The 25,720-nt window shown below is 41.8% G+C and overlaps 1 protein-coding gene across 1 annotated transcript in view; it reads right to left on the minus strand.

The window, feature by feature from the left end:
• Positions 1 to 25,720, minus strand: part of tdrd9 (tudor domain containing 9) — a 216,417-nt gene that overhangs the window by 132,190 nt on the left and 58,507 nt on the right. The window contains 1 exon segment of the mRNA XM_041214194.1: positions 6,127 to 6,348. Within this exon segment, the coding sequence (XP_041070128.1) occupies positions 6,127 to 6,348 (222 nt within the window).

The following is a 25,720-nucleotide window of genomic DNA, read 5'->3' on the forward strand; positions in this document are numbered from 1 at the left end:
AGGACTTTAATTCTGAGGAGAGTTTGAAAAAGGTAGTACTGTCGGCCTTGAAAAAGAGAAGGTTAAGAGATGACCTAATAAAATGTTTTCAAAACGAGAGGTTTTCCGAGAGTCAAGTGGGTCAATAGCTAGAGATCATAAATTCAAAACCATTGGCAAAAGATCTAAAGGGGAGACAATTTTTTCACTCAGCTGTTGAGATCTGGAAAGTTCTACCTGCGAAGGTGTTGAAGCTAATTCCATAAATAATATTAAAGGGAGTCAGGCAAGGTATGTGGGACTAAGCATGGCTGCTCTTTCAAAACAGTTAGCACAGATACTATGGGCCAAATACCTTCCTGCCACACTAACTTTCATGATCTTAAAAATTATACTTTTCAATGTTACCTTTCTTTCAAAGGTTTAACAGAAGTAATTGCAAACAAACCAATTTTTATCTTTCTTTCTCTTTTTTATAGGATTTTAGAACCTATCAGCATCCAAAGTTCTTTCAAGTACATTGTCAAGTTGCACATCACTCCACTATTTAAGAAAGGTAAGCGATGGAAACCAGGGAATTATGGACCAGTCAACCTCAGGCACAGCCAGAATAGATTTGTACTGGGAAGGTCATGTCTGACAAACCTTTTACTGAAATGATGACCAAAGTAGCAGATAGGGTATTGTCCAAGGAAGTTATTTATATAGGCTTCCAGAAGGCATTTGATAAAGTCCTTTGCAAGACTGGTCATTAAAGTTGAAGCTCATGGAATGAAGGGAAATTATTAATGTGAGAAGATATGAGTGGATCCAAGTAGAATTGGAATACTGGACAGTTACACTAATTGGCAAGATGTGTCTAATGGCACCCCACCGGGATCTATGTTGGGACATGAACTATTCATTGTATTTATTAATGACTTAGATACCAGAATGGAGAGCCACTTTGAAAATTTGCTGATGACACATAGATAGGTGGCATTGCAAGCATAGCAATTGTTGTTGGAGGCATAAAATTACAAAAAGAGATATGAACAGATTAAATGAATAGGCAAAACCGTGGCAAATGGATTTCAATATAAACAAGTGTCAATTATCTTAAAAATGGTTAGATCAGAGTACTTTCTAAATGGTGAGAAGTTTGAAACAGTGTAGGACCAAAGTGACATGAGGTTCATGTACATAAATCATTAAAATGTCACATATAGGGAAAATAACAAAAAACACTAAAGAAATACTGGTCTTTATATCTGGAGGACTAGAACAGACAATGGAGGCAAAGTCATGCTTCAAGTATACAAAGTCCTGGTTGGACCACAGTTCTGGGCGCCACATCTAAGGAAGGATATCTTGGTCTTGGAGGGAGTACAGTGTAACAGTGTGTTTACCAGAATTACATCTGAACTCTGAGGGTTAAGTTACAAGGAGAGATTGCACAACCTAGAGTTATATTTCCTGGAATTAAAAATAAAATGGGGTGATTTGATTGAAGTTTAAGATAATAATAATCCATGCTGATTTTCTTTAATAAATCCAAATATGTTCAAGTGATTGTTAATTTTGCCCCAGATTATCATTTCTAAAAGCTTTACCACCACCGAGATTTGACTGACTGGCCTGTAGTTGCTGGACTTATCTTTTCAGCCTTTTTTGAACAAGGATTTGATAGGGTAGCTAAAGATAAACTATTTTCAGTGGTTGGGAAGCCTAGGACTAAGGGGACAGAGTCTAAAATTTAGACTCAGGCTTTTCAGGAGTGCAGTTACTTGCCATGGTGGTAGGTAGAAATATTTGAGGAAATATTTCCTCAAATAGTAATTGATGCAAGATCAATTGTGAATATCAAATGCAGGTCGATAGATTTTTGTTGACCAAAGTTATTAAAGGATATGGAGCAAAGGCAGGAATTTTAAGTTACGTCATAGTTCAGACATGATCTTCTTGAATGGCAGGGTGCAACAGAATGGAAGAGCCAAATGGTCTACACCTGCTGCTATTTTAACAGGGATGGGGAAAGAAGTAAAAATGCAATGATAAACTTTTATATTAGTTACTGTTGACATCAGACTACTCACTCTACAAACTTTAAAGCCAGGAACACAGAGCAAAGAAAGAAACCAGTGAGGAGGGTACAAGCAAACTGAAAAAAGGAGTTAAACAGGTTAAGCAGGTGGACAAGAATGTGGCAGATGGAATATCATTGAATGCAGAATGGTTACAGTTCAGATGTATGGTTACAGATCATTCAGCCCAATGAGTCCCGACCAGCTCTCTGCAAGGGCAACTAACCTAGTCGCGCTGCCCCTCCTTTCTCCTGTAGTCCAACAGTTTTTTTCTCTTCAAATAGTTATCCAATTCTTTTCAAGTCTCAATTGAATCTGCCTCCATCGCACTCTCAAGCAGTGCGTTCCAGATCCTATCTACTCGCTGCATAAAAAAGTATTTCCTTAGGTTGCTGTTACTTCTTTTCCCAATCACCGTAAATCCGTGTCTTCTGATTCTCAATACGTCTGCCAACAGGAACAGTTTCTTCTTATCTACTCTGTCCAGAACCTTCATGATTTTGAGCACCTCTATCAAATCTCGTGATCTTCCCTTCTCTAAAGAGAATAGCCCCAGCTTCTCCAATCTACCCACGTAGTTGAAATTGCTCATCCCTTGAGCCATTCTCTTAAACCTTTTCTGCACCCTTCCCAAAGTGTGGTGCCCAGAACTTGACACTATATTCCAGCTGAGGTCCAACCACTGTTTTATTAAGGTTCATTATAATGTCCTTGCTTTGCATTCCTGGCCTCTATTTATAAAGCCCATGATCCCATGTGCCTTATTAATCACTTTCTCAACCTGCCCTGCCACATTCAACGATTTGTGCACATACACCTCCAGGTCCCTCTCCTCCTGCACCCCTTTCTTAGGATTGTACCCTTTATTTAACATTACCTCTCCTCATTCTTCTTACCAAAATTAATCACTTTACACTTCTATGCATTAAATTTTATGTGCCATTTGTCCCCTCCATTCCACCAGCCTATGTCCTCTTGAACTTTTTCACTATGCTTCTCTGTTCACAATACATCCAAGTTTTCTGTCATCTGCAAATTTTGAAATTGTGCCTGTGCCTTGATCTATATTAGTGACTTAGACTTAGAAAAGCAGTTGTCCTAACACTAACCCTAGGGAACCCCACTACACAGTCTGAAAACAACCATTCACACTATCTCTGTTTCCTGCCACTCAGCCAAGTTCGTATCCATGCTGGTAGAGTCCCTTTTATTCCACAAGCTCTAATTTCATTGACAAGCCTGTTATACAGCATGTTATCAAATGTCTTTTGGGAGTCCATGTACACCATATCAACCACATTACCCTCATCAGCCCTCTCTGTTACCTCAACAAAAAACTCCCATAAGTTAATTAAAACATAATTTGCCTTTAACAAATCCATGCTGGCTTTTCTGAATAAATCCACACCTGTCCAAGTGACTGTTAATTTTGACCCAGATTATCATTTATAAAAGCTTTCCTACCATTGAGGTTAAACTGACTTGGCCTATAGTTGGACTTATCCTTACAGCCTTTAATGAACAAGGGTGCAACATTTCCAATTCTCCTGTCCTCCAGCATCCCCTATATCTAAGGAGGATTTGAAGATTATGGTCAGTGCCTCTGTAATTTCCACCCTTACTTCCAATATCCTGGGAGGCATCTCATCCAGTCATGTTGACTTATTAACTTTAAGTACGGAGGTGGGAAAATGTGAAGTTATTCACTTTGGTAGGAGGAGTAGAAAAGTGGATTATTTTTCAAATGCTATGAGACTGGGAAATGTTGGTACTCAAATGAATCTGGGTACCTTTGTACCCAAATCAAAGCTGAAGGTGCAGGAAGCAATTAGGAAAACAAAAGATAAGTTAAGACTTTATTATAATGGGGTTGCAAATGAAGAGTTAATAAGTTCTACTGCAATGGTATAGGGCCTTGCTGATTTTAGCCCCCTTGCTTGAGGAAGGATATACTTGACTAAAAAGGAACACAACAAAAGTTCAATAGAATGGGATGGATTGGCCTATGAGTGAGCAAGTGAGAGTAAGAGGGTGAGTGTGAGAAAGTGAGGGTGTGTGAATGAGAGAAAAGACCAGGCCCATATTTCCTAGTGTTTAGGAGGATGAGAGGTGATCTAATTGAAACATATAAAATTCTTAAGGGGCCCAATAGATCAGTATTGAATGTTTCCCCTGGCTGGGGAGTCTAGAACTAGGATTCACAGTCTTAGTCATTTAGGATTGAAATGAGGAGAAATTTCTTCAGAGTTGTGAATGTTCAGAATTCTCTATCCCAGAGGGCTGTGGATCCTCACTTATTGAGTATATTCAAGTCAGACACACATTGAGTTATGAATACCAAGGGAATCAGTGGTGTAGGGATAGAGCGGGAAGGTGTAATTGAGGCAGGTCAGCCATGGCTTTATTGAATGAAAAAAATAGGCTGGAGGGGGTGAATGACCTAAGCCTGCTCCAATTTAAATTCTTTGGCCATATCTGCAGCAATTCCACTTTAGCCATTTCAATAAAAATCATGGAACATTAAACACCCCATACCTGCTAAATTGCACCCCCTACTGGCTAACTGTGGCCCCAAGCTAATATCTGGTTCCACACTCTCCGTCTCTATTTAGGTCAACCCAATTTCTCAGCACAGCTGCCCTGGCCCGAACCTGTCCCTCTTTCCCTTCATCTGCCATTTCTCCATCCTCAACCTTTTTTCCTTGGAGGCAAAATTGGATCTAGAAGGGGTTAGAAGGTAAGTACAGATTGACAGAAGGAATGGGAAGGAACCAAAGAGGCTCACAAGTTACCCTGAACCAACACCCCAAATGCATTTGGCCAACGCTGGATGCTGGGAACTTTGGGTGTTAGGTAATAGCTCAGAAAGGGTTAATCGTTGATACTGCAACACAAATGATTAATTTGTCTTAAAGATCAGTTAGTGTAATATTATTCCAACAGTAATATTGCTTACTTTAAGGGTTTTTTTAGAACATAACATAGCTTTAGGCCACAATATTTTGAGATAACTCATCAATTGTTAGGTCATTTGGAATGCTCAAATTGGAAGAATGAAAGGAATCTGTGCACGTGTGAATAGAATGGCTAGAAAAGCTGAATAGTCTTCTCCACAGGAAGGATACGCTTGGTCAAAGGTAGTTTATGTTTGCTAGCTCTAACTGCAATATCAACAGTGAAGAGGTTTCATCTGTTCAGTCAAGTGTGACAAAGCTCATGGAAAACGTCAGGAAACAGAAGAGTTACAGCAGAGTTGCCAATTAGCAGTGATAAGCAAGGATATCAAGGGAGAGAATCTACAGCCAGATGGCAAGCTCCTACAAATCCTCCACAAAGTCAAGACAATTGTGGTTAGCAGAGTTTCCAGAACAAGATTATTCAGTGTGTTCTGTTGCTATGGTTGCCCCATAGCAAAACTTTAATAATGTCCTCTGTATCATGTTGCTGCTTTGCAGATGCTTGAAAATTGCCATAAATAAAGATTAAATTGATTTAAAATATACACGCATAGTTGTATCTGCCCCAAAACATATTCAGGTTCATATCATTTTAGCTAATAGTGGGCCCCTTCACCATCACATCACCTGAATGGCATGCTAACTTTGAAGCTCAAGGATAAATCAACAAAAGCCTTGTTACAGTTTTAAAATAACAATCCTATTCCACCTAAGATTGCAGAGAAAGGAAAGACAAATTTTGGCAGCAAAGGCCTAATTGAGTATCATTATGTGAAGCAAATAAGTTATTCTGGTCATCTGTTTAGAAAATAAATTACTTCTTAAGGGAGCTCCAGCCAAAAAACTAGGTTTTTGCAATGAACCCTCCCTTAGAAAAATTATCAAAGGCATCAAATAAATTTGTATATTCTTGAAGTTACATTTTTTCCCACAACAATGGATAAGGTAAATTCAAGTACACTCAGCAGCTCAGGTAGTATGGTGAGTAATTTCAAAGATGTATACAAGAGCAGTCAACTGTGATCAGTAACATAACAGGCTTTCACAAGATAATTTCCTGAGCAACATAAAGAATAGTAAAGGTACAAGTTACAATGTAATCTTTATGAATACCAGAATTAACATACCTGATATCCAACCAAGCCTCCTACAGACAAATGACGTTCTTTGCAGATCCAGCGTGCAATACTGATTGCTCCAATTTTCCGTGGCTGTGTTACTACAATATTGCAGAATGCAGGTTTCCTTACGTAGCATTCAAGAATATATTGAGGCAATTGTGTGCTCTTACCACTGCCTGTAGCACCTCGAACGATGACTACTGAATTATTTTCAATGAGATCAACAAGCTGTAATTATAAAATAAAAGCTCAATAAAATAAAACATCAAAAAGATATGGTAGTGGAGGTTACTGAGCTAAAAATCCAGAGGCCTGAACCAATCTGGAGCATGCGAGTTCAGCTCCCACCATGGCAGTTTCAGAATTTGAACTCAATTTTAAAAAAGTAAATCTGAATTCAAAAGTTATCAGTAAAACACAGAGTATCATTCTCCTGCTTTGAACTTGCACGTCAATAGTACAATAGCTGAACATCCATGCTAATTGCAACTGAAACCTGGTCAAACAGAACAACTTCAGGACCTCTATTCCATACACTCAGGTTCCTAAATGAAACATTTTACACATTAGCAAACAGAAAATGACAGATAATATCATATTGCCAAAAAAAAACTGTGTCATTGGTATCCTTTAGGGACATAAACCTGCCTTCTTTTACAGTCTGGTCTTTATATGACTCCAGCCTAACACCAATGTGGCTATCTCAGAAATACTCAACAAGCTTCCGAGTTGTATCAAACCAGGGTTTGCAATAAGTGCCTTGTTAATATAACATCTCAAGTATGAGTAAATATAAAAGTGCCTCCGACTGAACCAAATTCACTTAACTTCATGTATTTGACTAGCTGATGAAAATGTTCAGCTTTTTGGTGCAATCGGCGATCTAGACTCAAATGGCCTTCAAAACATAACTAATCTTAAGGTTTGTTTTTTCGCGAAAATTCTGCTCAGTCACTTGCATATCACCAATCATAAGGTCTTCCACGAACTAGCAAAATTAGGCTTTGTTTTCAAATGCCATTTTAAAGCATTTTGTATTTGGAAAAAAAATCCTTGATAAATTTTTAGAGTGGTAACCCTGGTGCAGTTTTATTAATGCAGCTGAAAATGGGTTTATCATAAGTATTTTTAATCAGAATGCATAGTCCATTACCTCTAAGTAACCTGATTTTAAATTACTAAAAAATACTTTAGAAACTAGAAAACCATAAAGAGTTGTCAGTTCTTGGTACATTAAAATGTATTTAAGAGCTTTTGAAATGTGCCTATTAGTGTCATCCCATGCCGAAGATAAACAGCTGAATCCTAATAGCCTCCTTGAAGTTCCACAAATAGATGTAATTAGTGGAAATTCACAATGGTGCTTCATTCAATATGGGGCCAGGGTCAGAATTCTGGATGAGCTTTTTGTATTCTTAACTAATGGTAAATGATTACAAAAACTATTTGTAGTAGACATGAATTGTACTTGAAATCTCTCGATCCTTTGTGCTGGATTTTGGGCACACTCTGTGCTGCAAAATTCTAGTGGAAACCCCAGGCCACTATTTCTAAAATGTAAGGAAACGAGCAAAAATTCACTTTATTTATTCCATTTTAACCTTGTGAAATGGTGCACCTTCTTGCCTGGTCAAGCTGAAAGCTTTCAATTGTGTCAGAAGTCAAATGATGATGTAGTACACAAAATCAACATTTTTTTGATTTAAAAATATTTGTTTTATTATTTCAGACTTCATTCCCCACCTTCTCATCATCAAACCAGTTTTCACCCAGCATCTGCTGACAGCACTTCTCCATTTCTGGAGCTCTGATTTACAGTATCAACCAATTATCTGACCATGGAAAGCACCATCAAGAATTGTTGGACCAGAATCAGAAGCACTGACAGACTTTTCCCCTCTTTAACCCAAATCCATGCCCATCCTCCCCATTTGCATCTCTCCAATTAGGTTTCTGCCCCTACGACCAGACTGAAAAGACTCTTATCAGTGTCACAAATGATATTCTATGTGACTGTGGCCAACATTAACTACCCTATTCTTTCTCAATCTATCTGCAGATTGAGAATGCTAACCAGATCATCCTCCTCCAAAACCTTTCCTCCACTGTTTAACTGGCGGCTAGGGGACAGGCTGGGGGTGGTGGGGAGATTGCACTCACCTGGTTCCATTCTTATCTAACTAATCATAGACGAAGTCCCTTGCAAAGGCTTCTCCTCCTGCTCCCGCATCATTACCTCTGCAGTCTCCTAACAATCTGTGGCCCCATTTTAGTTGTCAACTATGTACAGTCCTTAGGTGGCATCATCCAAAAACACAATGTCAGGTTCCATATATGTGTCAATAACACAGAGGTCTCCCTCATAAAAATCCCTCTCAAGCCCTCCATTGTGTCAGATTTCTCTCACAGCATTTAAACCTGGATCAGCAGAAATTTACTCAAACTGAAATTGGTAGAGCTGAAGCCAGTCTTCGTCTTCAGTATCCACCAAAAACCGTTCTCTAACCACAGATTCTATTGCTCTCCCTGACAAATGTCTGAGGTTGAACCACAGTATTCACAACCCTCATCCACAGATTTTGTATGATGCAGAAGGGACCATTTTGGCCCATGGTGTCTGCACCAGGTCTCCAAATGAGCAACTTAACTAGCTCCATTCTCTCTCCTTCACCCCATAACCCAGCACATTCTTCCTTTTCAGATAATAGCCCAATTCCTTTTGAATACTTCAATTGTGTGTGTGTTGGAGGCAGGTGCAAAGACAACATTCCAGACCCCAAGCACTCGCTGTGTGAAAAAGCTTTTCCTCATATTACTATTGCTTGTTTTATTAATTACTTTAAATCTGAGCCCTCTCATTCTCAATCCTTTCACGAGTGGGAACAGTTTTTCCCTGCGCAATCTGTCCAGGCCCCTGATGATTCTGAATACCTCTATCAAATCTCCTCTCAGCCTTCTTTTCTATAAGGAAACAGTCCTAACATCTCCAATCTGTCTTCATAACTGAAGTTGAAGTTGCTCGTCACAGGAATCATTCTCAGGAATCCCTTCTTCACATAGTGGCCCCAAGAGCTAGATGCAACACTCCAGATAAGACCAAACTAACTTTAACAAATTCAACATAATCTCCTTGCTCTTGTAAACTATGTCCCTATTAATAAAACCCAGGATGCTGTATGCTTTATTAACCACACTCTCAACCTGTCCTGTCACCTTCAAAGACTTATGTACATATACATCCAGGTCCCTCTGCTCCTGCACCCTTTTAAAGCTGTATCTCCTATTTAATACTGTCTCTCCATGTTCTTTCTACCAAGATGAATCACTTCTTTTCTATGCATTGAACTTCATCTGCCACCTGTCTGTCCATTCCACCAACCTGTCTATGTCCTTTTCAAGTTCCTCAAAGTTCCCAATGTTTCCAAGTTTTGCATCATCCGCACACTTTGAAACTGTGCCCTGTACCAAGATCTAGGTCAGTAACATATATCAGAAAAAGCAAGGGTCCCAACACTGACTTTGGGGAGCTCTATGACAAACCTTACTCCAGCTCAAAAAACATCCATTAACCATTACTCTTTGTCTCCTGCCATTCAGCTAATTCCGTATCCATGTTTTTACTGCTTCTTTTATTTCACGAGCTATAACTTTGCTCACAAGTCTGTTGTGTGGCACTGTATCAAACGCCTTTGGGAAGTGAAGTGAACATCTGACCACATATCCACTTTATTACCTACTTCCAACTCTAACACTGCCACGACTCCAGCCGCCTCAGCTAATTTGTTAATGGAACACTGATTCATGCTTTTGTTACCATAAGACTTGACAATTCCAATGCCCTCATAACCAGCCTCCATCAATCACCCTACATAAACTTGACATCATCCAAATCTCTGTTGTCTCTGTTATAATTCACACCTATTTTGTTCACCCCGCACCTGTGTTCGCTAACCTGCATTGGCTCCCGCTCCAGAAACTCAACTTTAAAATTATCAAATCGGCTTTCAAATCTCGTTACAATCCTTGGCCAGACCTCAGATTATGGGTGAGATCCAGTTAGGGACCAATAAAGTTTTGTTTAAAATAGACAAAGTTTGAGATTCAAGATGTTTGCTAAGTAAGTAAAGCCACAAAATTCCTCGGGTTTTGAACAAAGATAAGCTTCACTTTACAAGTTCAGAAATATAAAACACTTTACAATATCTATCTTGTACTCTAACACTCAGGGTATGGTACATGTGAATTAACAGGCAAGCTGTGGTCGAACACACCACATTACACAATAAATGACAGATGAGACCAAAAAGAGATTCCAGGAATTTCAACAACCCACACTCAGACGTCATTCACACCATGAGCCAACTGATTTCACTGAAACTTTGGGGACAACACATCGGGTGGGCCGAGCGGGAGCGTGGTGGGCCAATTAAGGCACACCCAGCGTATTTCTCAACTCTAGATGATAGCGGGCAGCAGTGGGAGCGCATTGACCAGCGAGTCCAATGGCAACCCAGCAGTCTGTTTAAATGAAGCCCTGGCAGCCTCTGCAAGGCTGCTCACAATGGCTGGTAGAAGGGCTCACCTGAGGGCTTCTGGTGAGCAGGCAAGTCCAGGGGTAGGCCAGCAGAGCAGGCCAGACCAGAGAGCAGGCCAGGCCGGAGGGCAGGGTGATGGGGCAGGCCAGGCCGGAGGGCAGGGCGACGGGGCAGTGTGCCCCTCGGTTTTCAGATGGGTACCTAGCTGCCTTCCTGGAGGAGGTGACAGCACGGCGGGAGGTCCTGCTTCCGAGGGACGGGAGGAGGAGGCCGACCCACCTGACCAAACGTGCGTGCAAGGAGGTGGCAGAGAGCGTGAGCTCCTATGATGTGATGCAACGCACGAGTCCAGTGCCGGAAAAGATTCAATGACCTCCTGCACTCGGGAAGGATGAGTACCACGTTGACTGAGGTCACTTAATACAGCCAGCAGCCTTTCCCCCCCAAACCCAGGGCATCAGCAGTCGGAGGACTGCTGGGGACCAGGCACACGCTCGGTCGGTGGCTGATGATGTGTCTCTGGAGCCGTCCGTGAGGCAGAAAACACTGGAAAGTGCAGCAGAGTAGCGGGAGGATCTGGCGGAGATACATGAAGCAATGTGTGGCATGGTGCCTGTGCTGGAGGAGTCCACGCAGAGCATCACCGATGCAATGAGCCTCATGGCTGAGCACCATGCTTCCTCCATGGAGAGAGTGGCGGCTCTCGTGGAGAAGTTCCTCCAGGAGGACAATCAAGTACTCCTGAGGTTGCGCACAGACCTGCAAGCCCTCACAGCGGTGTGGGAGATGGTTTGGGCACCAAGTACCCCAGCTTGGTGCCAAGCCATCTACAGTGAGCAGGGAGGTCCGAAGCAGCCTCACATCGGTGAAGCTGCTGCCTGTCGTCTCTGCGGACTCCTCTCAGGGGGCTCCGGATGAGGGCAGCAGCTCCTCCGCTCCTCTGCCAGTGAGCGTGGCATCCGATGAGGCTGTGGCGACTGAGGAGATGCCAGCTGTGGAGCTGGCCGCTCCTCCAAGGCAGGGACATCAAAGGCTCCACAGGCCAGAGGACAGCCGTCAAGGTCATCGAGGCCAACAGTACAGCACAGTGAGCAGGCTGTTTCAGATGCCAGTGCCAGGGAGGGGACAGCACCAAAACTAGCACCTGTAAGCATAAATTTAAGGCACATTAGGCACACCATGGGTTTCTCACTGGTGCTTTTATGTTGCCCCATATTAGTTCATTAAGATTTGGTGTGATGTGCAATGTCTTTTTTCTTTGGTTTCTTAAGTTCATTTTGTAATCTCATTAAAGTTTGATATATAAAAATGGCTCAGGATGATTCCTTACTTCTGCAGGTGGACGGGAGTTTTATTGACAAGAGCTTTAATTAATGTTCCTATCCAGGCAGATTTAGCACTCAGGTATCAAGCATGTGTTAGAGGTCCATCTGTGGTGGGCTAGCTGAAGGTTCTTTGGATTAAAGCCTCCAAGATGTCCTTGCCTCCCTGGAGTATGGCCGGGTCAGCGTCTACCCCCTCAGCATTCTCATCCATGGACTCACTACTGGACTCATTGTGTGCAACCAGAGCAGCTGCATCTACATCTTCATCCACAGCGTCGCCCCTTTCCAGCACCAGATTGTGGAGAATGCAGCATGCAACCACAATCAGCGACACACGATCTGGGAGGTATTGGAGTGCACCCCCTGAATGGTCCAGGCCTCGGAAGTGCATCGAGAAGACCGATAGTTCTCTCCACCACAGCCCTTGTGGAGACATGGCTCCTATTGTAGCGCTGCTCAGCCTCTGTTCTTGGATGGCAGAGACACATCATGGGCCACCTTTTGAGGGGATGGCCTTGATCACCCAGCAGCCATCCATCCAGCTCGGTCAGAGCACTGAAGAGCCTCAGCAACTGGGAGTGTCTGAGTATGTAAGCATCGTGAGAGCTGTCTGGGTAGCTGACACAGACTTACAGAGTCTGCATCTTGTGATCACACACTATCTGCACATTCAAGGAGTGGAATCCCTTCCTGGTGATGAAGGCACCAGGCTCACCCGCTGGCGCCTTGATGACCACGTGTGCAGTTTATTGCACCGCGGACGCAGGGGAAGCCAGCAATCGCTGCAAAACCTCTGGCTGGACTGTGTCTGGCTGGCCTCGTTCCAGTGGTAGTGGATAAAAGTCAATGCATGCCTGAACAAAGCGTCTGTCAGCTGCTTGACACAAGTGTGGACAGCTGACTGGGAGACTCCGCAAAGATCACCCACCGACCGCTAGAAAGAGCCAGAGGCATAGAAGTTGAGGGCAGCTGTCACCTTTAGAGCTACTGGCATGGGGTGCCCACCCACACAATTTGCAGAGATCTCAGGGCCTATCATCTGACAAAAGGAGGTCACTGTCTCCCTTGAGAGACAGAGCCTTCTTCAGCACTGCACCTCAGACATATTGAGGTAGCTGCTTCATCACCTGTATACCCTGGCAGCAGCATAGTGGCGTCTTCTGCGGCCCCTTCTGCCTTGGACTTCCTGTTGGCCCTGCGCCCCTTGTGCCTGCGCCTCTCCTCCCAAAGGTGACTCCCTTGGAGGCTGAATGTGGACTCCTGGCCTGCTCCCCCTTCTGGCCCTCCCTTCCTCCTCAGAGGAGGTGCCTCCAGTGCACAACTCCCATTCCCAGGCTAAGGAAAGGCGTCCTGAAACCTCCAGGCTCCAAAAATGATCTTTACTATAGACCTGAAAGCTGGTTACTCCTGTCCAAGCAGCTGGTATGAGTTTTGATGTATTCCTGCTCACACAGGCAAACAACAGTAACTTTCACAATTAAATATTTAACCAGATACCATTCACGACCCTGCTCACCCCTCTTATCCGGCCTGTGGATGAGGTTTATACAAATGTCTCCTACCCGCCTGCCCATTGCACCCGTGTGACGTCCTGAAGATCGCAAGGACCCCGGGAAATGCAGACAATTGCTGCCTCAAAAGCCTTAAGTACCTGATTAATTAATGGTGGGCTCGCATCTGAGAACATCGTGCACCTGCCCACCTAAATATCATGATGGCGCGCGGTGACATTGGGACATCACTGTGCATCATTTTACGCATCGGCATGCAGGGCCTACCCCCACTCCAAGGTGAAAATTCTGGCCTTTGTCTTTCTCAAGGATTTTCAATCTCCACGTTTGAAGACCTCACCTTGGAATTCTCGCCATCATTCACTCCCACTTGAACGGCTTCAAGAATGGCCCACCCCACAGGGTTTCAATCTCACTTTACAAGATTACATTTACCTGGATTTCCTAGTACACTCAAGCATCAATTTACAAGCACAATTTCAGATCTTCGACCATGTCAAGCAGAACACCAATTCTCCAAAGGGGTACCTTTGCCCCAAAGGCCCGCAGCACAGAGTTACCAACAATTAGTTGCCATCTCAGATCTTCAGGACTTCTTCTGAGTCCTCTTTAATTATCAGGGCTTCTCCGAAGCTCACTTCATTTAAAGTCTGCTCCCCGCAGCCCCTTCTTTAGCTTGGAGCCTGTTTCTCTTCGCCTTTCTTTTTTCCTAACTGGGGCCTGTTTCTCTCCCCCATCTTTGTCGCATACTTGAGACTTCCTTTTGGGACCTCTCCCTGAGACACTTCTTTTCTGAATAAAACTGACCAACTCAAACTGATTGTTTGCTGACCCCTGAGCTGATTTGGTGATCTATCAAAACACTCCAAGAGAGTCCCAGTCTTGTTACTAAGCAGGAACAAATGTAACAAGCAGTGGAATATCCTGTATCTTAAATGTTACAATCTCCACAGACTACAAGCTTACACTGCAGGCTGACACACAGGAAGAAAGGACTTCATAACACTCTCCATACCTTTAACGTCACACAACCCTACATCCATCTCTGCACTCCTTCAATTCTGGCCTCAATTTAAATCACTCCACCATTTGTGACTGTGCTTTCGGCTGTCTAGGCCACAGGTTCCCAAACTGTGGGACACAACTCCCCAGTGGAATCCCAGGACAAGCAATGGAGGTCGCAAGCGCTTAGGCAGCAATGACGGATATGGAGTGGAGACTGAGATTTGACAGTACTGTGATTGGCTGCGAGGTCCATTTAAAAGCGCACAATTTTTTTTTAAGCAGTGGGCATCACCTAATGTAATAAGCTCTGAGGTCCAACTGTTGACAGCAATAAGAGTCTGCAAAAAAAATGGCAGAATTCCAATTTTTCATTGATGGCCATGTACCCCTGATATTTGTTTCCCCTCCACACCGCCCTTAATTTTCACTCTCAGGTCATATCAAATATGAAGCATTAAAATGGGGTCACAGTGGAAAAAAGGCTGGGTAGTACTGGCCTAGGCTCTGAGCTTTGGAATTCCCTCTGAATAACCGCTCTGCTCAGCTCTATCCCTCATCCTTCAAGACATACCTTAAAACTTACCAAATTTTTGGTCACATGTCCTCATCCACCAAATTTTATTCAATATTACTGCTGTGAAGGGCCTTGGGGCGTTTTAATATATTAAAAGACACAATATAAATATCAGTCATTGTAAGGTTAATTTCAGCACCATTTCTACTACCTTCATTAGTTACATGAAAGCAAACAGTCCTCTGCCGCACTTCTGTGCAATAAAATTGTAAGCCTGTTTATAAAGAATAATTTTAAAATTTTGTTACTCTTCTTTAAGATGGAGGAAATCTTCAACCCAGCACCTTTTAAGCAATTTGATATGCAAATATGGGAATTTATACAGGCCTGAATTTTCCTTCCTCAATAGCGGTGACTGTTGTGAAATTTTGCTGCTATTGAGAGACACAACTGAACCACAACCTCCAGAGATCCAACACGTTCAGATCCATAAATTGCAGCCCATCTCCAAAGACTATGGTCCCACTGGCTCCTATAATGTGGGAATTTGGAGTCATATTACCCAGAAGTTATACTAATTCGCATATTGATTTTTTTTTAAGGGCTGATACTAGCAGGCACAAAGCCTGCTCAGGAGCACAGCCACCATTAGAAAGGCTCCACAACACAAGACAGACTCATTTTAAAGATCTTGCCCTAATGGGTCTTTCAAGGAGCTATGTAGAATGTAACTTTTCCCTAAAGCTGTTTTAGAAATACACACTTATATAGAAAGGATCAAACTGAATGGGAGCAGATATGCAGTAGTCTTGGAGTATATTCTAATATTCATATAAGCAATGGTTTATACTTGTAAAACAAAAACAGAAAGAAATATTTATATTTGTATTTTGATTGGATCTCTCTAAAATAAACCTTTATATTTTGGGGTTTTATATTTTAAAATGATACTTAAGTGATTCAGTTAGCACACTTAACAATTCAGGATCAGGACAACACTATCATACAAAAGATTTGAATTGCTGCATAAGTTTAAGGACATGCAATAAATAATAGAATGTAACTGAAAGTGGACAGATAATGAAGCATTTGGCAAACAGTATATGGATAACAACAACACAACTGGATTAGGCATGTCCCTGTTGTTAAGATTCTGGACCAGACCCCCAAGTTCTTGGTATGCTCACTTCTTTTTTTAAATAGATAATGTTGAGGTTCCACGTACTTGCTAAGAGAATGAAGCCACAAGATTCCATGGGTTTTGAACAAACAAAAATAAACTTTACAAGACAAGGTCAGAAAGATAAAACAATTTACATCTAACTTATACGCTAACATGCAGGGTCAATATGAGGTACATCTCCTGAGACTCTGTTGCCCTGGATTACCGAGTATAGGCACCAACTCACAAGCATAATTTCAGCTCTTTGGCCACGTCAAGCAGAATGCTACTGAACAAAAGGGTTACCTTCATCCCAATGGCACGCAGCAGAGTCACCAACCTTCTGCTGCCTCCTTAGATCGTCAGGGCTTCCACTGAGCCCTGTTTGATCACCAGGGCTTCTCCTGAGCCACCACCACTTAATGTCTACCGACTGTAGCCTTTTTTCTGCTTGGAGCCGCTTTCTTGCTCCTCTTTCTTCTTAACTTCACTGGGATTTATCCCTGTCCCTACTCCCCATTCCCTGTCTGGGACTTTTCTCTGAACTGGCATTCTGCTCCCAGTCACATAGCCCGTTTTTCATGCCGTTTCTTTTTTCTTTTTATACATTTGCACCGCTGTCAGGATGGCCAAGCCCTTTAAATGCCAAATTGCATATGCACCACCTGTTCCTAGTTCGGAAATATGCAACGCTCCCAAGGCCTGTTGGGACTTGGAGCTCCAGGCCCCCACTCCACGGCAACGTGAGTTTGGATTTCTTGACACTGCGTAATCCCTTTCATACTGAGCGTGATGTACGAAGGAGGAGGCATAGTCATAGACATCAGTTGTATTTAATCTTTAAGTGAAGAGGTAAGCATGCACTGAAGGTGACCTGCAGCAGAAGTCGTTAGGGGAAGCGTTTCTACCAGGAAACATATTTGAAGGCCATGCAGATAATTCACCATATGCCAGGACATCAAATTTGTCTCTGTGCCAGCTCTTGGAAGAATTCCAATCTACATCTAGGTTCAATCAAGGATTTGTGAGAATAGTCATCTTCTCGAAAACAAATTGAATTAGTTATATAGCCAAGACTGTGTATTAATCTCCTTAACATTTGGTTTAACTCTGGTTATCACTCAGTAGGCTGGCTGCCATAGCAAGTTTCTCAAGTTTACAATTCAAATTGCATTAAAGCATTTCAAAGTTATAAAAAAAAAATTTTTTAAATATATTTGAAGTGTTTAGAACAATTTTTCAAAGTTTATAAAAGTAGCTAAAAAGATTATAAGTATTTAAAAGTTTTAAAAAGTTCAAAACTACTTAAAACCATTATAAAACATATTAAACCTGAAAGTGACTGACTGCTTGATCTCAAGGGCTTGACTTCTTCCCGTGACTTCAACAGGGGCAGAGCTTCACCAAAAATATGTTTCACCACTCGGCCTCCAAGATGAGTTCACCACTGGAGCTATGCAGCAGCCAGGAGAGCAAGTTCCTGTTGCAGCCTATGGATAAGATCAAGTACAAATTTTCTGGGGGCAGCCAGCGGCAAATGGCAACGTTTTGCCCCTCAGAGGAAAATTTGGGCTATGTTATTGATTTTCATAATCAAGTGCATCTAAACTGCCTCAATTGATGGATTTTATCATGAACTTAATACCTGCACTGCACAATTACTGAACTTCCTGACAACTAAGAAGGTATACAGGCCATGCTCAATCTACCATACACTATTACTACCCCATACATGCTCTATGTACCACATACTGATTTAGCAATAAGGCTACTACCAATTTGTTTTTTGCGCTTGAAAGTTATGTGAAGTCATCTCTAGTCTTCATACCTCAAATGAATTTTTAAATTGTTGCTATGTTTCATCTATTTGGCCCAGAAGGCATTTTTGATTAAGTTATATTGTAATGCTGCTCTTAAGTTAAATTCACAAGGGATTCACAATGCAGAAATGCACGAATTATGTAGGATGTTGTTTGAGGAAAATGAGATATCTTAATTATGTTTTTCACATATCATTACTAATTTGAGACATGGTGTGGGGTGGTTGGGTGGGGGGGTCGCGATGGCAGGGGCGAGATTTGTCCAATGCCTATTAGAATTGCTTGCATCTGTATTGTCAGAATGATTTCCATTCATTATGGCACAGCAGGTCTAAAAATAAAATGGGGAGACAGGAAGGGGTTCCCCATTTGAGATAATAGCTTTGTGTGGCACTTGTGTAAGGTCTGTAACAGTGTACAAGAAAAGTTTCTCTTTCTAAGGTTACTGATACCAACTAGTTCAGAAAAGCAGGGCCATACCAAGTGCAAAGTTTGCATAATTCATTACTTTTGACATTATGAAGAGCACTAAGGAATGGATAAAATTTAGCACAGTAACATTAAAAACATGTAAATTAAACCAATTTGTAGATTGACAATCAATGCCTCACTGAATAATCTGGAGATCACTGTATCCTGTGCCCACAGGCTCTCTTATTGACATCACCTTCAAATCACATAATTGTTGAGATAGGCAATGTGAAGGCTATTCTGCAGACCATAGGTCCATTTACAGGATTAACCATGGCACTGAACCCAAGGAAATATTTAACTTTGTAACAATTGCGGTCTAGAGGCCAAAATGTCAGAAAGATTTGATACTAATAAATCTGGATGCTATCATCTGGAATCTATACAGAATCAAATTCAATTAAGTACTATTGAGTTTTAAATAGTTACTGTAGAAAGTGAATTACAACTTCTTTATTTTATAGAACAAAATTTGGTTAGCTGCACATTTCTTTGTGTCCGCTATATTATTTACGTACAGGTTTCTCTATTGAAGTTTGCAGGGCAAGTAGGTTTACTATAAAAGCTTTAATTAAAACAAAGTAAGACCACCTCTCAATGGAAAGACAGTATCATTAACAAAGATTAAATAAATACGAAAAAGGAATAGCACTATTTAGATGGCAGAACAGGTGCACAAAGCTACTGTTGGAGATCTAATCCAAACAGAGAATTCACGACACTTGAGGAAGCAAACAGTAGAGTTCACTTTCTCAAGAGCAACAGCTTAACATCAATACAAGTCTTTACATGCCCTTGGCTTTAAAGTTTGTGACCTGGCTCTTTACAGAAGTACATCAAGCCATTAAGATAAGTGAAAGAATTGCTACCTTTACTACATCATAAACAACTTGCAGTTATATAAAGCTTTCAGGGATGAGTAGCCGAAGACAAAAATGTCTGAAATTGTTTTGTGATGAGGAATAATGTAATTTAGCACTATTTCTATGTAGTGGAATGTAAATGCTACTGGGCCACTTCAAATGAGTGGATGAGACAAAGTAGGTAAAAACATTAGTTTTCTGTTTACCTTCTGTTACCCTCAAGACTTAGGACAAGTATATTTGCATAAAATCACCAAAGCGACCACAACATTTCAGCATTCAATGCAGTTAGTGCATGTAATGCAGGACAAAGTCCATGTGAACAGCAGGATTATGCACATGTAAAACAAAGCAAAGAATGATGGCAGCACTTCACAAACTATTTTCACCCATCATCACTTTCTCAAGGGCAATTAGAGGTGGGCAACAAATGCTGGCCTTGCCAGCAACACTTACATAATTTTCAAGACTTTTTCTTTGTCAGTGACCCCAAATGCCAGCAAGAACAGAACAACAATAAAGCACATAGTAACGTTCAGTACATAATTAGCTTGCGTATGATAGATCAACATATAATAAATAATGCATCATATAAATATGGAAATCTGTGGTTACGCACCGTATCATTTGGTGTACTCATGTAGGTTTCAGCCAAATTCTCCATATTCTCTGATGATGAAAGGCTCTGTAAAACCCTCTCCTCCATCCCCAAATTGTAATCTGCCCCTCTTCCCCAACGAAACACACCGACCTCCCCCAGCTGCCCCTGCGCCGCTCCCCCCCCCAAACACACACACACACCAACCCCGCTTCCCCCCACTCACTCACTTAGCCGCTCATTATGTCAAACCCCACACATGCACCCCCCCAAGCTCACTCACTCATTGAGCAGCCCTTCTTCCTGAACCCCAGCTCACTCACTCAGCAGTTCTTTTGCCCAAGCACTTTCCTCTCCACTCGCTCACTCAGCAGCCTGGCCTTTCCAACAGCCTTTCAGTAACACCAAGCAACCCTGAGCCCCTGCAGGCTCCTTCATGGCCAGGCCATCATGACTCAAAGTTGGCAACAAGTACGGTATTGCTGAATATCTACAGGCTTTTGATTCTAGCACATACTGGAGTGTGTGTGTAAGATTCCTGCATTTGTTTGGTAATACTTTCCCATCGTTATTGTTATTTGTTGCTGTAATTCAATAAGCAGAGAACAAACTGGTGACATTCAGAAAACTAGCACCGTTTCACTAAAACCAGCTAAGACTCAGGTTCCACTGCTTCCTTCTCCTCCAGCCCCCTGCACCAACCCAGACTCTTCCAAACCCTACAGAGCTTCAGGCTCCTCTGCTCCCTCCCGCTTCAAAATGCTGAACCCCATGAAGATGCAGGCCACCTCTGCTCCCCTCCTCTTCCCTCACACATCACCTGCTGAACCCCACAGAGACTCCATCTCCCACTCCTGCCAGACCCACAGAGGCTTGGGTTCTGCTGCTCCCTTGCCCCACACACCCCACCACTTGTCAAATCCCGCAGCTCAGCCAAGCATCCAGCAACGGAGCGTGCCCATCCAGTGGGATGATTGACGGCAGCCAATCCAGGTTAGTGCAAGGCTGACTGCCAGCTTTTGCGGTTCAGGTCCAGGTGCGAGCTACAATGGGGTTCCCCACTCTGATGTTCAGGGATTGCAGCCTAGACAGCCCAGACTTCAGTTCTCAGCTGAAAGCACGAGATTGTGCGCACCAACAACGAAGAGGCAGAGCGCAAATGTTACTTGCCACTTGTCAGCCCAAGCCTGGATATTGTCCAGGTCTTGTTGCATTTGGACATGGACTGCTCCAGTTTCTGAGGAGTCGTGAATGGCGCTGAACATAGTGCATTCATCAGCGAACATCCCCACTTCTGACCTTATGACAGAAGGAAGGTCATTGATGAAGCAGCTGAAGATGGTTGTTCCGAGGACACTACCCCAAGGAACTCCAGCAGTGATGTCACGGAATTGAGATGACTCACCTCCAACTATCACAACCATCTTCCTTTGTGCTAGGTATGACTCCAACAAGTGGAGAGCTTTCCCCAATTCCACTGACTCCAGTTTTGCCAGGGCTCTTTGATGCCACACTCGGTCAAATGCTGCCTTGATGTCAAGGGGAGTCACTCCCACCTCACCTCTGGAGTTGAGCTCTTCTGTTCATGTTTGAAATAAGACTGTAATGAGGTCAGGAGCTGTGTGGCTCTGGCGGAACCTAAACTAAGCATGTGAGCAGGCTATTGCTAAGTAAATGCCACTTGATAACACTGTTGATAACTCCTTCCATCATTTTACTGATGATCAAGAGTAGACTGATGGGCTGGTAATTGGCTGGGTTGGATTTGTCCTACTTTTTGTGTACAGAACATACCTGGGCAATTTTCCACATTGCCATTGTAGATGCCATTGTTGTAACTGTACTACAACAGCAAGGCCAGGGGCACAGCTGGATGTTGGACCAGTATACACAGGTAACAAATCAAACACAATGGGAATGTCAAGCACTGGTGGTTGTAGGTAGGGCTGGGTGTTATCAGCATACATGTGGAATCTGATGTCATGTTTTCAGATAAACTGGCTACTTCAATTTGCCAATATCTAGAAGCCACTTGTATGATTTCTAGTTTACAACATCTGAACACGACTTTGCTGGAACATTGATCACCACTGCCAACAATTCTATTTTAACAATGGTACAATTAATAGCAGCCAATTATCAATTAATAATTATAACTACAAGTTCCACAGATGTTTAAAACCAACACCAAGAATTAAACAGGTCAGTGCACTATGAAATTTGCCAACCAAACTCAAATTGTGGACCTTTCCTGAAGAACTTCAATAATGCAATAACAAGTTACATTGCCACCTGTGAAAATAGACAATGCTATCACACAGTGCTACAAAATAAGGGAAACGATGATCAGAGTGCGGCAGGAAGGCAGAGTGTACAAACCTAGGAGTGCACCAGCAGATAAGGCTAGAGGTTACAAAAATAGAAATGACACAACTAAAAGCTCTCTTTCAGAACACACATAGTATTCATTACAAAATGGATAAATTGACAGTGCAAATAGAAATAGATATGTATCACCCAATAGCCATTACAGAGACAAGACTGCGGGATGATAAAGACTGGGACCTGAATATTCAAGGGTATATGACATCCAGGAAGAACAGGAAGCCTACGAAAGGTGGAGGGATAACTTTGTTAATTAGGGATGACATTGGTACAATAGGGAGAGATGACCTTAGTTCTGCAGATCAAGCTGTAAAATCAATTTGGGTAAAGGTGAGAAGTAGTAAAGGTAAAAAGTCACATGTGGAAGTGGTTTTTAGGCCCCCTAATAATAACCACACTGTAGAACATGGTACACAGCAAGAAATAATGGGGGCTTGTGAGAAATGTGCAACAATAATCATGGGTGATTTTAATCTACATATAGATTGGATGGATCAGATTGGCAAAGGTAGCCTGGAAGATGAGTCCATGGAGTGTTTTGGGGATAGTTTCTTAGAGCAGCACAATCTCGAGGCAACCAGAGAGCAGGCTATATTAGGCCTGGTAATGTGAAATGAAGCATGATTACTGCTGTCGGTGGAATTGGCTCAGTCATATTGCTGATGATAGCTGGTTTTTTCTTCTGGTGTTTCACAAAGTTTAGATTGGGGAGAAACCTCCTAATCAAATACCCAGAGTTTTTCTCATTTGGATATTGAAGGCACCCACAGCAGTGATCGTAATATGACTGAAGTTCATATTAAGTTTGAGGGAAAGAAGAGTGGATCTAAGACTTGCGTTTCAAACTTAAATAAAGGCAATTGTGAGGACATGATGACAGAGCTGGCCGAAGTAAACTGGGAAATTAGATTAAGGGATAGGTCAGTGGAGATGCTGTGGCACATATTTAAGGAGATATTTCAGAATACTCAGAAAAGATACATTCAGTGAGAAAGAGAGACTCTAATGGAAGGATGCACCATCCATGGCGAACTAAGGAAGTTAAAGATAGTATCAAATTGAAAGAAAAAGCTTAATTCTACAAAGATAAGTGGCAGGTCAAAGAACAGCAAAGAATGACTAAAAATATTGATAAGGAGGGAGAAATTAGGAGTACAAGAGAAAGCTAGCTAGAAATATAAAAACAGATAGCAAGGGTTTCTACATGTATTTTAAAAGGAAAAGAGTATTGGTCATCTAGAGTGCCTGAGGAATTAATAATAGAAAAAAAAGGAAATGGCAGATGAACTAAATACATATATTTTGCATCTATCTTCACTGTAGAGGATGCAAATAACATCTCAGAAAAAATTGTGAATCAGGGGGTGAAAGGGAGGAACTTAAAACAATGACAGTTACCAGGGAATGGGTACCGAGAAAGTTATTACAACTAAAAGCTGACAAGTCCCTAGGTCCCGACGGACTTCATCGTCGGGAAAAGTAAAAGTAACTGCTGAGATAGTAGATGCATGGGTTTAATTTTCCAAAATTCCCTAGATTCTGGAAAGGTTCTATCAGATTCGAAAATAGTGAATGTAACTTTTCTATTCAAGAGGAGACAGAAAGCAGGACACTACAGGCCTGTTAGCTTAACATCTGTCACATGGAAAAAGCTGCAATCTATCATTGAGGTTATAGTGGGGTATTTAGAAAATCTTATTGCAATCAGGCAAAGTTAACATTGTTCTGTGAAAGTGAAATCATGTTTGACTAATTTATTGGAGCTTTTTGAGGAAATAACAAACAACATGGACAAAGGGGAACCTGCAGATATACTTTACTTAGATTTCCAGGGGGCATTTGACAAGGTGCCACATCAAAGGTTACTATATAAAATAAGAGATCGCGGTGAGGGGGTAACATATTAGCATGGAAAAAGGTCAATTAGCTTACAGGAAACAGATGGTTGTGATAAATGAGTCATTTTCAGATTGGCAAGATGTGACAATGAAGTGCCACAGGGATCAGTGCTGGGGTCTCAACTATTTACAATTTATATCAATGACTTGGATGAAAGGGTTAAATGTATGGTTTCTAAATTTACTAATGATACAAAGAAAGGTAGGAAAGAAGAGGGCACATGGAGTCCAGAGGGATATAGATAAGTTCAGTGAGTGGACAAAAATTTGGCAGATGGAGTATAATGTAGAAAAATGTGAATTTGTCCACTTTGACAGGAAGAATAGGAAAGCGGCATATTATTGAAACAAAGAGATTGCAGAACTCTGAGGTAGAGAGGGAGTGGGTGTCCTTATTCATGAATCACAAGAAGTTACAACAAGTGATTAGGAATGCTAATGGAATATTGTCATTTGCTCCAAGACGAATTACAGTTGTACAGGACACTAATGAGACCACATCTGGAGTACTGTGTACAGTTTTAGTTCCCTTATTTAAGAGAGCTTAAAATGCATTAGAAGCAGTTCAGGGAAGGTTCACTTGACTGATACCCGAGATGGTAGGGGATGGGTTTATCTTATGAGGAAAGGTTGGATAGGCTGGGTTTGTAACCATTGGAATTTAGAAGATTGAGGGGTGATCTTATTGAAACATATAAGATGTTGAGGGGATTTGACAAGGTATATGTTGAAAGGATATTTCTCCTTGCGGAAGAGTGGGAGAGACCAGAAGTAGGGTATAAAGTTTTAAAATAAGAGGTTTCCGTTTAAGATGGAGATAAGGAGAATTTTTTCTCAGAATTGTGAACCTTTGGAACTCTCTTGATTATAGATTCTTGACTAACAAGGGAGTCAAAGGTTATTGGGGGTAGGTGGAACATGGAGTTGAGGCCACAATCAGATCAGCCATGAGCTTACCAAATGGACGAGCAGGATCAAGGGACTGAATGACCTACTCACTCTCCTAATTCATGTTTATACGTTCGAATGTATGACCAATTCTCACTTTAGTTACTCGTTTCCTTTTCAAATACTTGTAGGAACTCTTACTATCTGCTTTTATGTTTCTAGCTAACTTTCTCTCAATTTAATTTCTCCCTCATTTATTTCAGTCATTCTTTGATGGTTTCTAAGCTTTGGCAAAAATGTTTGGCATCATTCACATGCATCAAGGTTCATTTGCACTCACTTGACATCAAATATAATAAAAACAATCATTTTGCTGTGATTTGATATCATTTGCACTCAAAAGAAATCATTTAGCTATCATCTGACATCGCAATTATTGGTCAACTGACATCACTATCATCAATTCCCATCAAACTGAAGCATTCAAACATTTGCAATTAGCAAAATTACTTACCTTAAGCATTCTGGCACCAACGACCACAATTTGTTCTTCAGATTTCTGAATTGCTATACCTTCAAACATCCTAAAACTGAGCTAACTTTAGAAAAAGCAGACTCTGTTTTA

This window comes from Carcharodon carcharias, chromosome 20 (genome assembly GCF_017639515.1).
Source record: "Carcharodon carcharias isolate sCarCar2 chromosome 20, sCarCar2.pri, whole genome shotgun sequence".
Classification (NCBI taxonomy): Eukaryota; Metazoa; Chordata; class Chondrichthyes; order Lamniformes; family Lamnidae; genus Carcharodon; species Carcharodon carcharias.